Source organism: Choloepus didactylus, chromosome 14 (genome assembly GCF_015220235.1).
Source record: "Choloepus didactylus isolate mChoDid1 chromosome 14, mChoDid1.pri, whole genome shotgun sequence".
Lineage (NCBI taxonomy): Eukaryota > Metazoa > Chordata > Mammalia > Pilosa > Megalonychidae > Choloepus > Choloepus didactylus.
The window spans coordinates 29,809,246-29,823,844 of NC_051320.1; the positions used below are offsets into that span (position 1 = coordinate 29,809,246).

At 38.1% G+C, this 14,599-nt stretch overlaps 1 protein-coding gene across 14 annotated transcripts in view; it reads right to left on the minus strand.

Moving 5' to 3' along the window:
- STAU2 (staufen double-stranded RNA binding protein 2) overlaps positions 1-14,599 on the minus strand; it is a 368,399-nt gene that overhangs the window by 137,572 nt on the left and 216,228 nt on the right. For all 14 annotated transcript variants that reach the window (XM_037802428.1, XM_037802429.1, XM_037802424.1 and 11 more), the window contains one exon: positions 327-634. In XM_037802428.1, coding sequence (XP_037658356.1) covers positions 327-634 — 308 coding nt within the window. The remainder of the gene's footprint in view (positions 1-326; positions 635-14,599) is intronic.

The following is a 14,599-nucleotide window of genomic DNA, read 5'->3' on the forward strand; positions in this document are numbered from 1 at the left end:
ATGATGTACCCTCTCAATATCAACCAGAAGACAGACCAGAACAGAGAATGAAAATGTTAAGGAAAAGAAGAAAAAGAAAAAGGAGAAGGAAAAAGGAAAATGGAGGAGACTCAGGCCGCAAAGGAATTACTGGATAGAGTGAAAAATAAGAAAAAATGAGGCATGTGCATGTCTCCCTTCTTTCTGTCCTTTGTGTTCCTAATAATTTACAATGTAAGTGGCATGTAGATCACACTAGAAGGCAAGAATGAACCTTCTGATGGATAGAGAGGATGGAGTTGGGGCTGAGATGCTTTTGTTTTTTCGTTTTTGCTTTTAATTCATACCTGAAAGCCTTGAATCCTTGCTAAATATTCCAGCTGTTTTGAAGGCTGTACTGGAGAACAAGGGGGAGTAGGAGAACTTCCTTTTAAACCTATGGCTTCGGCTGTAGGAGATGTTCCATTCATAAGGAGTTCCCTGGCAATTGTAGCTGAACTATTCGAGGTGGGAGATATACTGAAGAAAGAGCTTGAAGGTTGGTTCATATCTTTGGGTGACAAATAGCCTAGAGTAGTGCCAGAGATTACTTTGTGGCGGCTGGCTTCCATTTCTTGATAAACATCAGGAGACAAATGAAGAATTCCTTTGGGAGCTATAAATAAAATAAAGGAACATTGTTATTACTCTTAAAATAACTGAAATAAAAACAAGTCATAGCATTAACTCAACAAACAATTTCACCTGATGTGGTAACAAAGCAATGAGAACCACTGTCAACCAAGCATCTTCACAACTGCAGAGGAAACTGCAGCCTCCATTTAGAGGTAAATAATGTATGCATCAATATTCCTAAAATCAGAAATTTTTAAACATCCACAAGATATTTCAGTGAAATCTGTGTGCGGTAGGGAAGCTGTGGAGGAAAGTGGAAACTGATGTGGGAAAGTGCAAGTGGGGAGATGACTGGGAATATGCAGTGCCTTCACCCTACAATGTAATATTTTATGATTTCACGAGAGGCATGAAACCCCCAACATACACAGCAATTGGGACACAATAGATAAAACAAAGGCTGGATCAATTTGAATCTATTCTGAGGTACAAACCCTTATACCCAATGAGTATCAGGATGTCCCACAGACAGCTCTAATTTATGAGTATGTTAAAAAAGTGACAGCATCTTCTTCCCAAAACTAGCACCACCTCCTATCTTGCTTGTCTATTTAAGGCACCACTATCTATTTGCTCAGTTGCACAACCTAGAAATCTGGCCAACCATCCTTGGCTCACCCACAATCAAGGGTAACGTTACCATGCCTAGTCAACATCTTTAGATGTTCCCTCATCACCAAGTACATTTAGTTGGAACCAGGCTATGAACAAGTTCTAAGATCAAGAGGAGTGAGCCTGGGGCTGTTATCAGTTGGTGGGGTTTTAAACACCTAAAAGTAAGGCACTTTCTTTTGACTATCATCTGTCTTGGAGATCTTTCAAACCACATTTCACATTGTATTCTTTAATGTTGTTTTCATCAGATAGTAATACTCTCAAATCATCAAATTATCACTTAAAATTACTGAAAAGTTATCACTTTTGGAGAATGTGCTCTGAGAAGTAAAACTTAATACCTTTGCTCTCACCATTCCCTCCCCACCTTCAACCCAAGCCCTCAGCATTTCTCACCAGGGCTACCATAATAAAAATTCCTAAAAAGTTTCATTGCTTTTAGTCTCCCCAGTGTCTGTTTCCCAAAATATGATCTATAATACATTCTCCAAATAAAAGGGTTCCCATGATACACAAATCTGGGAAATAATGCAGACTATAACACACATCTCCATTTTAGGGGAATTAAAATCCCCTTTTAGGGGATTAAAAATTAAAAATGGTTTCATCCAGGGTTTCCCAAATTTATTTTGTATCTAAGCTTTTTTTTTTTTTTTTTACATAACATTAAAAACATCTAACGCTTTGGGAAATGCTAGAGGCTCCCCATCACTTTCCTACAGAACCCAGGTTCCTTAGGACGGCATACAAAGCCCTTAATGGTCTGGCCTGCACCTACCTCTCAATTCTCAATTACTAAATCCTCCAATCAAATTCCATGCTCCAGTCATACATTTGCTCTTCTTCCAATCCTCCAGGCTGTCTGATCCCATCACACGTTTGTCTGTATAGTTCAGTTACACACATGCACAAACACACATACTTGAGTTCCTATTCAATGTTCCAGGAAAATGAAAATGGATCGTATAATGTAGTGGGTGCCTCATAGAGATGGGGCAAGAATGCAGCAGGAGTGGGAAAGGAGAAGCAGCAAGGAGGAATTTTGGAGGAAATGACACCTACAATAAACTTTGAGGGATGAAGAAAGTTAGTCAAGAAGGAGAAACCTTGAAGGGAAATAAAAGGCATGGAAAAAAGGCACAGCAGGGAACCCCAAGCAGTTCCTTAGCACTAAAGCATGAAGACAGAGGTGGGGATCCTCAAAGGGTGAAGCCAAAGGTAGGGAGGGACCAGGTTCCAGAGGACTTTATCCTGATGGCATTAAGACATAGATTTTTTTTTTTAAGTAATTTAAATAGTTTAAAATAACACAATTTTCATTCAGTCATTCATGGCTATTCTTTATTCCTTTGTGTTAGTTTTCAAATTCTGTACATTCATATGTGTTAGTTTTACAGTCAGGAAGAAATTTCAATATTTCTTTAAAGAAAGCATATGCTTTGGAAAAAATAGTGATGCGATCTCATCAGCCAGAAAAACTGCTTTTAACAATTGGCTTTAAAGATAAGCTTTTAGGTTTTTTTCCCCCATGCACTATTTTGTTGTTGCAAACTTGAAAATACAGGAATGCCATACAATCCTCTGGTTTGTAAAACAATATACACTAATACTACTAATTTAAAAAGCACATTTCATTATAAGAATTGTTTCTTTAAACCATTCCATATTTTTGGACATCTAATTTGCTTCCAATTTTTTGCAATTATAAACAACACAGTGATGAACATTGTTGTAAAATTAAAATCTTTGTTCACAAAATTTTTTCCATAAATTAGAAGCAGAATTGCTAGTCCAAAGGATATGCATTTTAGGTTTTTTGACACTTATTAACAAAATGCCCCCCCCCCAAAGACTATACCTATTTCACAGTCCCACAGAAACATATGAAAGTACCTTTTTTCCTATTTCAAAATTGGATACTATTTCAAAATCTTTCCCATTTATCTATAATAACAGAAGGCAGGTCAGTGGTTATCCAGGCATCAGAGTACAGGGAGTGACAGACTGCAAAAGGGCAAAAGGAAACTTTGGGGTGATGGGGAACATTCATTTCATAGATATGTAAATACGTCAAAACTGACCAGACTGTACATATTATGTGAAGTTTATTATACTTCAACTATACCTCAATAGAGTTGTAAAAAATATTTGTCTATTTGATAAGTGAAAATGTCATGTTATTATTGATTTCTGTCTTTTACTAGCTGCAGATACCATATGTATTTCTTTTTAAATATCTTAAATGTTATGATTCTAAATTCTACACTCAATATAAAAAATAAACTAACAGCATTTCTTCAGTATTGTTATTATACAGCAGTAACAGGCTTGCCAATAGCATATTACAAAGCAAGAAAAATGCTCTCTCATTACTCAAGAGAGGGATTACATCACAGTGTAAGAATTCACACAGAGCTCAGACTCCCTTATCCTACAGTAAAGCCTATGTCGACTTCTGTTCATAAATAAAGAAGATTCCTTTCTAATGAGCCCAACAAATACAATAATCATTGAAAGAGAATAAAGACATGATTTTATGTGGTCAGCTACTAGACAATTTTCAACTTCAATACCAATAACCAGAATTTGGATGACTTATAATTAAATTAGATTCTTCCTGTTGTAAATTTAAGTTACTTTTCAATAGGTTAAGACCTAAAAGGAGAATTTAAGAGTAATTTAGGGTATGCATATTTGACTTTTAACTTAAATTGCTAATTAGATTTCCTGGAATGCTAGATCAAATTACACTTCTATTAGCAGTATATGACTAAACTTGTTTTCCCACATTTCTCCCAAAACAGTTTCAGTTGTTCTAAATAACTGTTGCCATTCTATGATATTCCACCATTTATCTTAATTTGATTACTAATGAGGATACACTTTTTTTCATGTAGCCACCTTAGTTCTTTCCCTTTTTTCCTGTTGTCTTTGAACTGTTTTGCGCGTGGACTTCAACAACAGCATTCACTTTGCTCAAGCTCATGCATCCTATGTACTCATCCTCCGTCTGAAGATGTCCTGAACCCCCTCCCTCATCATCCACCTTGTGTCCCTGATTTTGCCTTTGATACTCCCATCCTGGCACTGACAGTTTGTAACCAGGTGTGCCAGTTTGGATGTATTATGTCCCCTCAAACGCCATGTTCTTTGATGCAATCTTGTGGGGGCTGATGTATTAGTGTTGCTTAGGTTGGAATCCTTTGAGCATTTCCATGGAGATGTGACTCAATTAGCTGTGGGAGAGACCGCTGATTGGATAATTTCCAGGGAGGTGTTGCCCCACCCCTTCAGGGTGGGTCTTAATTGAATCACTAGAACCCTATACAAGAGCTCAGACAGAAGGAGCTTGCAGCTGCAACTTAGGGAGACATTTTGAGGACAGGCATTGAAAGCAGACTTTTGCTCCGGAGAAGCTAAGAGAGGACAAAATGCCCTAAGAGCAACATTTTGAAGAATGCACAGGAGCTGAGATAGGAGGTAGAACCCAACCCAGGATCAGGAGATGCCAACCATTGGCCTTCCCAGCTAACAGAGGTTTTCCGGATGCCATTGGCCATCCTTCAGCGAAGGTACCCTATTGTTGATGCCTTACCTTGGACACTTTATGGCCTCAAGACTGTAAGTCTGTAACCAAATAAACCCCCTTTATGAAAGCCAAGACATTTCTGGTGTCTTGCATAATGGCAGCATTGGCAAACTGGAATACCAGGCTACACTGTTATACTGCAGGTGCAACATAGGCACTGTTCTAGCGCTTCACATGCATTATCTTATTTAATTCTTACAACTACCATATGAAGCAGGAATTATTATTTCCCTATGTTAGAGATGAAAAGACTGAAGCACGGAAGTTATAAAATCCATCCAAAGTCATACAGATAATAAGAAGTCTGACTCCAGAGCCAGATACTTTATCATTATATTAAACAGCCACCTGATTGGACAAGCAAGGGAACTAAATGTAGTGTCCAGCCAGCTCCAAATGCTTAAGATAATCCAGGAAATAAACTCCATGCCTGGAGGTTGTCCAGACTGGTTCCAAGGTTGACCAATGTCATCATGGTTTGAGACCTCACCAAAACCTCACTAAACTATATAAAATACACACAGGATTTTAAAGGCCCAAACTTGCTAAGGACTGTGACATCTTAAAAAATGAGAAAATGCCAGGTCACTGTGCCCTGTGAACATGTTTTTGCCCGTAAGGTCTGCGCTCTCTTCAAATGGACATGTAAAGCCTGGTGCAACATCTTCATGGAACTTGGTTTTTACAGAAAGAGTTGCAGGTCTTGAATTGGAAATCTTTCAAAGGCTTTTATCATATGTATAGACAAGCAAACTCAGCAGATCTTTGCCATTCGATGTTCACCCATGTCAAGATTCTTCCAGAGAGGCTAAAGAAAATAAACGTTTATGAGCAGGAAGTAGCATCAGAGGCATCAGAACAACTGTAGCAAGAAAGATAATGTCACTTTACTGCTCCAAATGGTTAATGCTAGTTTGTGAGGAAGGACTTCTCCAGAAGTCCATGGAATAATGAACAGCTGTTTCCTAAAAAAAAAGAATTTGTCACTTTTTATATCAAAGCTTAAAAAAAAGTTCTTATTGTTCATTTACACAAATCAGCTTGGATTCCTGGTACAAGTATGTTGGACTAAATGTTTTGTTTATAAATACTTATACATCCAATAATACTTAAGCCCACTTCTGACATACTGAGTTTCTCATAACAAAAAATACTTTTAAAAATTCTTTACCCTGGCAACATGGGACATGACTCTCAGGGATGAGCATCGTGGCATTGTGGGATTGAGAATGCATTCTTGGACCAAAAGGGGGAAAATAAATGAAACAAAATAAAGTTTCAGTGCCTAAGAGATTTCAAAGGGAGTCGAGAGGTCATTCTGGAGGTTATTCTTATGCGTTATATAGATATCCCTTTTTAGTTTTTAGTGTATTAGAATAGCTAAAAGGAAATACCTGAATCTGTTGAACTGTAGTCCAGTAGACTTGATTCTTGATGATGATTGTACAATTATACAGCTTTTATCGTGTGACTGTGTGATTGTGAAAATCTTGAGACTGACACCTCTCTTTATCCAGCGTATGGGCAGATGAGTAATAAAATATTAACAAAAATATATAAATAATGTAGGGGAATATGGGGTATGGGATATTTGAGGTATTCTTTTTATTTTTTTTCTCTATTTTGGAGTAATAAAAATGTTCTAAAATTGATTGTGGCGATGAATGTACAACTCTATGATGATACTGTGAGCCACTGATTGTATACTTTGGATAGATTATACAGCATGTGAACATATCTCAATAAAATTGCATTTAAAAAAATTCTTTAGAACTGGAAACATGGACTATTTGTTCAAAACAGAAAATCTGAGAAAAGTATGAGCAAAATCAGCATGATTTATCAGCATTACAGTGATTATTTTAAATCATTTATATGAAAATTGGTGAAATCAAAGTCAGATCTATAGTCTAATTAATTGTATTGTACTCATACCATTTTCTGGTTTTGATTAGATACTATATTAGCTATATAAGGTGTCACTATCAAGGGAAGATGCATGAGCAATCTCTCTGTACCATTTTACAACTTCCTGGGACTTTTAAAACTTTTAAAAAATCAATTACATGGAAATACTATTCCCCTGCTCAGGGTTTTTCCGTCAGGACAGAGGTTCAGTGCTGGAGACACCAGGTGGGAAGGGCTGGCAGCAGCACTGGTCCTGGAGATGGTACTGAAGACAACCCAGACTTGCTTTGGCAATGCCTGCTCCTTGAACCACTGCTCCAGCCCAATGCAGTCCCTGAGTCCCCATGCTCTGTGGGCTTGACTTACAGCTACCTGAAAGCAGGGGAGATCCTGAAGGCAGTGTGGGCCTCATGGCTGGGACAGTGTTCTTTCCCAGGGGAGCTTGAGGCCATTTATTAGGTGAGGGCACATGTGACCCAAGATGGAGCCCACTGGACGACCACAGTCACCCATGGGGTTCAGACACAGAAAGAATCCATCTTCTGCATGATCTTTAGCTACCAGGCTGATCCAATCAACAGAAATCTCCACTTCCTGCTGCCCTGCTGTTGGGTTCAAATGGAACAGGGGAGTATTTGTATGGGACCCCACCTCACCTTTCCACCCAGCATATTACAAACCCAATCTTCCAGCTGAGGACCTTGGGCTCCAGTTCTGCCTAACTTTTAAGCCAAATAAATACTATTTATATGGGAAAAAAATCAAAACCACAAAATCTGAAGGAAACTCTTCTGAATATTAAACTAAAAAAATGAAAGTATTGGCTAAGAACCATACAATGGGGAAAAAAGCAAATAAGCAGGTAAAAAAATTACTAGAAGTTTCTTTTTAAGGCTAGCTTCAGAATCACCTAGGAAAGTAAAGATGCTTAATTAGGGAAAATTTGGTAGTGTCCTATATTATAGATGAGGCCAAAAACTGTTCTGAATTAAAAAGCAGCAGCTACATTTTAAAAAGTCATTATTGAACAATTCTATCAAATGTTGTATTTTAATGTGCTCAAAAGCATAACTGAAATCAGTGGTGAAAATGAACCTTATTCTTGCTCTTACAGTTGGATCAAACAGTCTTGTCTTACTTATATAAGTATATATATATGTCTCCCACATGCTAGAAATGACCTCATCTCTCTACAGAAACACATACTGAAATGACCAACCACAGGAGCCCCAAAATAATGTACCATACTACTCTTCTGCTAGCATCCTGTTTATCTCTTGCTAGTCAATACCTTCAACCAGCTCTCAAAACAATTAACAACAATAATAATAATTATTATAGCTAAAACTCATGCAGTGCTTACTAGATATCAGGCTTGTTCCAAATGCTTTGTATATACTAACTCAGTAATCCTCAGAATGATCCTATAAAGTAGTGACTATAATTATCCCCATTTTACAGTTGAAAACTCTGAGGCACAAAGAGGTTAATCTGTCTTGCTCAAAGCCACAGCCAGTAAGTGGCAAGTGTTGGGAATGAAACCCAGGTATGTGACTGTGGAGTAAGCTCATGCAACTAATCAGTAAAGCAAGCAAACCAAGAAACAAACAAGAACCATTATTCTTTGCATCTACATTTTCAAGACATACTGTGCATCTAGAGTATTGAAATATTGTAAGAATATGACAGAAAAGAAAAACTGTCAAAATATTGAGCTTATTATGTGGTATCTACTCTCTTAATTTCAGACCAAAATTCTGGCTCAATGAAACAGAGTATCTGGAGATGAAGGCCAAGGAAAAGTTATTTTTCTTTTAAATTTAATTTTATTGAGATTGTTCACATACCATACAGGTATCCAAAGATCCAAAATATATAATCAATTGCCCATGGTACAGTCATACAGCTGAGCATCCATCATCACAATTCATTTTTTTCCCAATTTTTAGAACATTTTCATTATTCCAGAAAAGAAATAAAGACAAAAATGAAAACTCAATTCTTCCGCTATCCCTAACACCCCCCTCCATTACTAACTCATAGTGTTGGTATAGTACATTTGTTACTGTTGATGAAAGAATGTTATATTCTTAACTGTAGCATATAGTTTGCAATAGGTATATTTTTCCCTATATATCTATTATTAGCTTCTAGTTACAGTGTCATACATCTGTTCTAGTTCATGAAAGAGATTTCTAATATTTGTACAGTTAATCATGGACACTGTCCACCACAAGATTCACTGTTTCATACATTCCCATTTTTTAACCTCCAACTTTTCTTCTGGTGATATATGTGACTCTAAGCTTCCCCTTTCCACCACATTCATACACCATTCAGCACTGTTAGTTATTCTCACTATAAAATGCTACTGTCACCTCCATCTACTTCCAAACACTTAGGTTCAACCTAGTTGAACATTCTGCTCATAATAAGCAACTGCTCCTCATTCTTTAGCCTCGTTTTATATCCTGATAACTTATATTTCATGTTTATGTGTTTACATATTATAATTAGCTCATATCAGTGAAACCATGCAATATTTGTCCTTCTGTGTCTGACTTATTTCACTCAATGTAGTGCCCTCAAAGTTTCTTCATCAACCCGTTTTTTTTTTGTTGTTGTTCAGATGGTTTTGCTCACCCACCATACTTTCCATCCTAAGTGAACAATCAATGGTTCCCTGTATAGTTACATATTTATGTATTCACCACCATCACCACTATCTACATAAGGACATCTCCATTTCTCCCACAAAGAAGGAGGAAGAAACAAAGAAGGCAGAAAGACAAAAGAAAAAGAAAAAGAATTAAAAACATGGCAGCTAAAAAGCAACAAAAGGAAAGACAGAATTAAAATAAAGTAGAATAAGAGTCAGACAACATCACCAATGCCAAGAGTCCCATAACCCTCCCTTATGTCCCCCTCTTACAGGCATTTAGCTTTGGTATATTGCTTTGTTACATTAAAGGAAGCATAATACAAAGTTTCTGTTAACTATAGTCTCCAGTTTGCATTGATTGTATTTTTCCCCCAATATGTCCCTATTTTTAACACCTTTCAAGGTTGACATTCATTTGTTCTCCCTCATGTAAGAACAAATTTGTACATTTTATCACAATTGTTGAGCACTCTAGGTTTCAATGAGTTATACAGTCCCAGTCTTTATCTTTCCTCTTTCCTTTTGGTGTCCCACATGCTCTTAATCTTCCTCTTTCAACCATACTCACAGTCATCTTTGTTCAGTGTACTTACATTGCTGTGCCACCATCACCCAAAATTGTGTTCCAAACCTCTCACTCCTGTCTTTTCCATGTCTGTAGTGCTCCCTTTAGTATTTCCTGTAGAGCAGGTATCTTGTTCACAAACTCTCTCATTGTCTGTTTGTCAGAGAATATTTTAAACTGTCCCTCAAATTTGAAGGACAGTTTTGCCAGATACAGGATTCTTGGTTGGCGGTATTTCTCTTTCAGTATGTTAAATATATCACATCACTTCCTTCTTGCCTCCATGGTTTCTGCTAAGAAATTCGCACTTATCAAGCTTCCTTTGTATGTGATGGATCACTTTTCTCTTGCTGCTTTCAGGATTCTCTCTGTCTTTGATGTTTGATAATCTGATTATTAAGTGTCTTGGTCTAGGCCTATTCAGATCTATTCTGTTTGGGGTACGCTCCACTTCTCAGGTACGTAATTTTATGTCTTTCATAAGAGATGGGAAGTTTTCATTGAAAATTTCCTCTATTATTGCTTCTGTCCCTTTTCCCTTCTCTTCTCCTTCTGGGACACCCATGACACATACATTCATGTGCTTCATGCTTCACGTTGTCATTTAATTCCCTGAAACGTTGCTCATATTTTTCCATTCTTTTCCCTATCTGTTCTTTTGTGTGTAGGATTTCAGGTGTCTTGTTCTCCAATTTCTGAGCATTTTCTTCTGCCTCTTGAGATCTGCTGTTGTACGTCTCCATTGTGCTTTTCATCTCTTGTGTTGTGCCTGCCATTTCCATAGATTCTGCCAGTTGTTTTTACAAACTTTCAATTTCTACCTTACGTTTGCCCAGTGTTTTCTTTATAGCCTTTGTCTCTTTTGTTTTATCTTCCCTGAACTCATTGATTTGGTTTTTGATTTGATTAAGCATATTTCTTTGAAAATCTTTAATAAATTGTTTCATTAAAGTGAAACAATATCTCAGCTGTATCTTGACTGAGGTGTCTGCTCCTGTGGCTGGGCCATATCTTCGTTTTTCCTAGTGTAGACTGTAGTTTTCTGTGGTCTAGGCATCTGGTTTCCTTGGTTACCCCAATCAGATTTTACCAGACCAGCAGGGGTTCAGGTCTCAGAATAGGGTTATAGTCAAGGTGTATCTCAGAAGAATGACAGACTTTCCTGTGAGGTCTCTAGTCACTGTGTTTTTCCTAAGCTGACCAGCATGTGGTACTTGTCAGCCTGTCACTACGGACTGGTGTAAGAAGGTGTAGCCTCTTTAGTTTCTGTTTTGGTCGTTTTCCCCCAGGCTCTGGGGCCTGGTCCTGAAGGGAAAGCTGGGCTCCACCTCCTTACTTGTAGGGAAGATACACCCCCTAGGGAGTTTCATCTGCATTTGAATAGTTTCTCTGACTCTCTTATCTCCACCCTCTCTGGATCAGAGCACTGTGAACTAAAAATGGCTGCAGCTCTCTCCTCTGAGCCCCTCAGGTTGAGAGAGAGAAAAAGGGACAGAAAGACCTCTTTTGGAGCCAGGACACAGCCCCCCAGTTCCACTCGTTGGCCAGAGGTAACATCTGGTTTTCTGGGCTCCCCTTCCCAGGACAGATGAGTCTCTGTTTTTTTAAGGTCAGTCATCACTAAAAGCTCTGTCTGCTTGTTGGGGGTTTGTAGCTTGTATTCAGCAGTCCACATTTGTTAATTAAAACCCCAGTTGGAGCTCACCTGAGCTATATTCGCTCGCTCAGAGAGTGCTGCTAGTTTCTCCCATAGCGAGGTTTTGCAGCAAAGCCTGCCATGGGGGGAGGAGGCTCTCAGTGCGGTTCTGCAACTTTTACTTACAGATTCTATGCTGTGATCTCAGGCATTCCTCCCAATCCAGGTTGGTGTACGATATGTGGACAGTCACGGTTGCTCCCAAGCAGTTATTCCAGATTATTTACTAGCTGCTCCTTGTTGTTTATTAGTTGTTCCAGGGGACTGACTAAATTCCACTCATTTCTATGCTGCCATCTTGCCAAAGAAAAGTTTTTTTAAAAAATTCTCACTGTGAAATCACCCTTTAAGAGTGATATAAAAATAATTTGCCCATGTTCATAATTTTATTTGTTGTAAGAAAGTACCTTCCCTTTCATCCTCCACTTGGCATTAACAAGGAACCCCTTCCCCTTCCCACTCAGATGGCGTAAGGAGAGGCATATTGGAGAGTCTTTAACCACTGCCCAGTTGTAACGAGGCCACTCCCACTGAGGTGTCAGTGACGACCAGGTGGAAAGCCAGAACTTACACTCGCCCAACGGCAATGAGGAGCCCCCACCTCAGGTGTCAGCAGAGGCAAAGGGGAAAACCTGGATTTGTACATCCTTATAGCAGTAACAAGGCAGCACCCTTCCCTTTACCTGCTAAGGTAGTATCAGGAAAAGCCAGTAAAACAGAAGGTTTAAATAAGATCCAGATATATATCTTTTACAGCACACTAAATAATTTAACTTGTACGGTCAGTTTTTTCAAACACCATAATTACGTGGAACTTTGAATAGGAAGTGAGATCTGGTATGTTTGTACAGGTTAGTGTGAAACAGCATTACCTCCCAAAGTAATTTAGGCAAAGAATAAAAATATATGGTGCAGGGCACCCCTGGGGAGCTGGGGGAAGATGCAGAGATGTTGGATGGCCCCCCTGGGTTGTAGCTGATATTCTCGCAGACAGTGAGGACTGACAATTTGATGTGCCGAGCCCACGATCTTGGGGCTTGCCCTTTTGTAGCTTGTTGCTGCAAGGGAGAGACTAAGCCTACTTGTGGTTGTGCCTAAGAGTCTCCCCCAGAGTGTCTCTTTGTTGCTCAGATGTGGCCCTCTCTCTCCAGCTAAGCCAACTCAGCAGGTGAATTCACTGCTCTCCCCCCTACATGGGACCTGACTCCCAGGAGTGTAAATCTCCCTGGCAATGCAGGATATGATTCCCAGGGATGACTCTGGACCCAATATCATGGGATTGAGAACATTCTTGACCAAAAGGGGGAAGTAGAAGAAACAAAATAAAGTTCCAGTGGCTGACAGATTTCAAATGGAGTCGAGAGGTCAATCTGGAGGACATTATTATGCACTGTATAGAGATCCCTTTTTAGATTTTAGTGTATTGCAATAGCTAGAAATATCTGAATCTATCAAACTGCAATCCAGCAGTCATGATTCTTGAAGATGATTGTATAACTATGTAGCTTACATGGTGTGACTGTGTGATTGGGAAAACCTTGTGGCTCACACTCCCTTTATCCAGTGTATGGATGGATGAGTAGAAAAATGGGGACAAAAACTAAACGAAAAATAGGGTGGGATGGGGGGATGATTTGGGTGTTTTTTCTTTTATTTTTTATTGTTATTTTTATTCTTTCTGGTGTAAGAAAAATGTTCAAAAACTGAGGTTATGAATGCACAACTATATGATGGTACTGTGTACAGTTCATTGTACACCATGGATAATTGTATGGTGTGTGAATATATCTCAATAAAACTGAATTAAAAATAATAAGATCCAGAGACTCATAATATAATATGAAAATATCCACATATCAGTAGAAAATTATTTGTCATACCATGAACCCTGAGGACTTCAAACTGAATGAAAAAAAGGCAATGAAAAAATAGCAACACTGAGATGATAGAGATGTTAGAATTACGTAATAAATTTTTAAAGAGGTCTTAATAAAAATGTTTCAATAAGCAAATACAAATAGGCTTGAAACAAATCAAAAATAGAAAGTCTCAGCAAATGAATATAAAGTCTCAGGAATGAAATGGAAGACAAACAGAACAAAATGGAAATTTCAGAATGGAAAAACATAATAACCAAAATAAAAAAGCTCAGTGAATGGGCTCAACAGCAGAATGAAGGAAAGTATCTATCACTGGAAGACATAAATTATCAATCAGAAAAACAGAGAGAAAAGAGACTGTAGGAAAAAAAGGCTGAACAGTGTCTCAGGAACCTGTGGTAATGAAAGATCTAACATCCAATTTGTCAGAGTCCTAGAAGGAAAGGAAAAAGAGGGCAAGCTGAAAAAGTACTCACAGAAATAACAGCAGAAAAGCCCTAAATCTGGTAAGACATATAAACCTACAGACTAAAGATGCTGAGTGATCTGCAAACAGAATAAACACAAAGAAATCCATGCCAAGACACATCATAAGTAGGTTTCTGAAAACTAAAGATTAAAAAAAAAAAAAAAAAAAAAGTCTTAAAAGCAGCCAGAAAAAAACAGAACTTAAACTTAGGGGAGAAACAATTCAAATGACAGTGGATTTCCTATCACAAACTAGGGAAGCCAAAAGGAAGTGGCAAAATATCCTCCAAATGCTGAAAAGAAAAAGAACTATCAAACCCTGAATCCTAATTCTAAGAAAAGTATCCTCCAGGAATGAAGGGGAAATTAAGACATTCACAGATGAAGGAAAACTAAGAATTTTTGCCAGCAGACATATACTAAAAGGATGGGTAAAGGAAGTTCTCTAACCAGAAAGGAGGAAAAAAAAAAGAAAAAAGAAAAAAGAGAGAAAAAAGAAGGAACCATGCTACAACAGGAAGGAAGAACGAACATGGTAAGTAAATACAATAGGCTTTCTTTC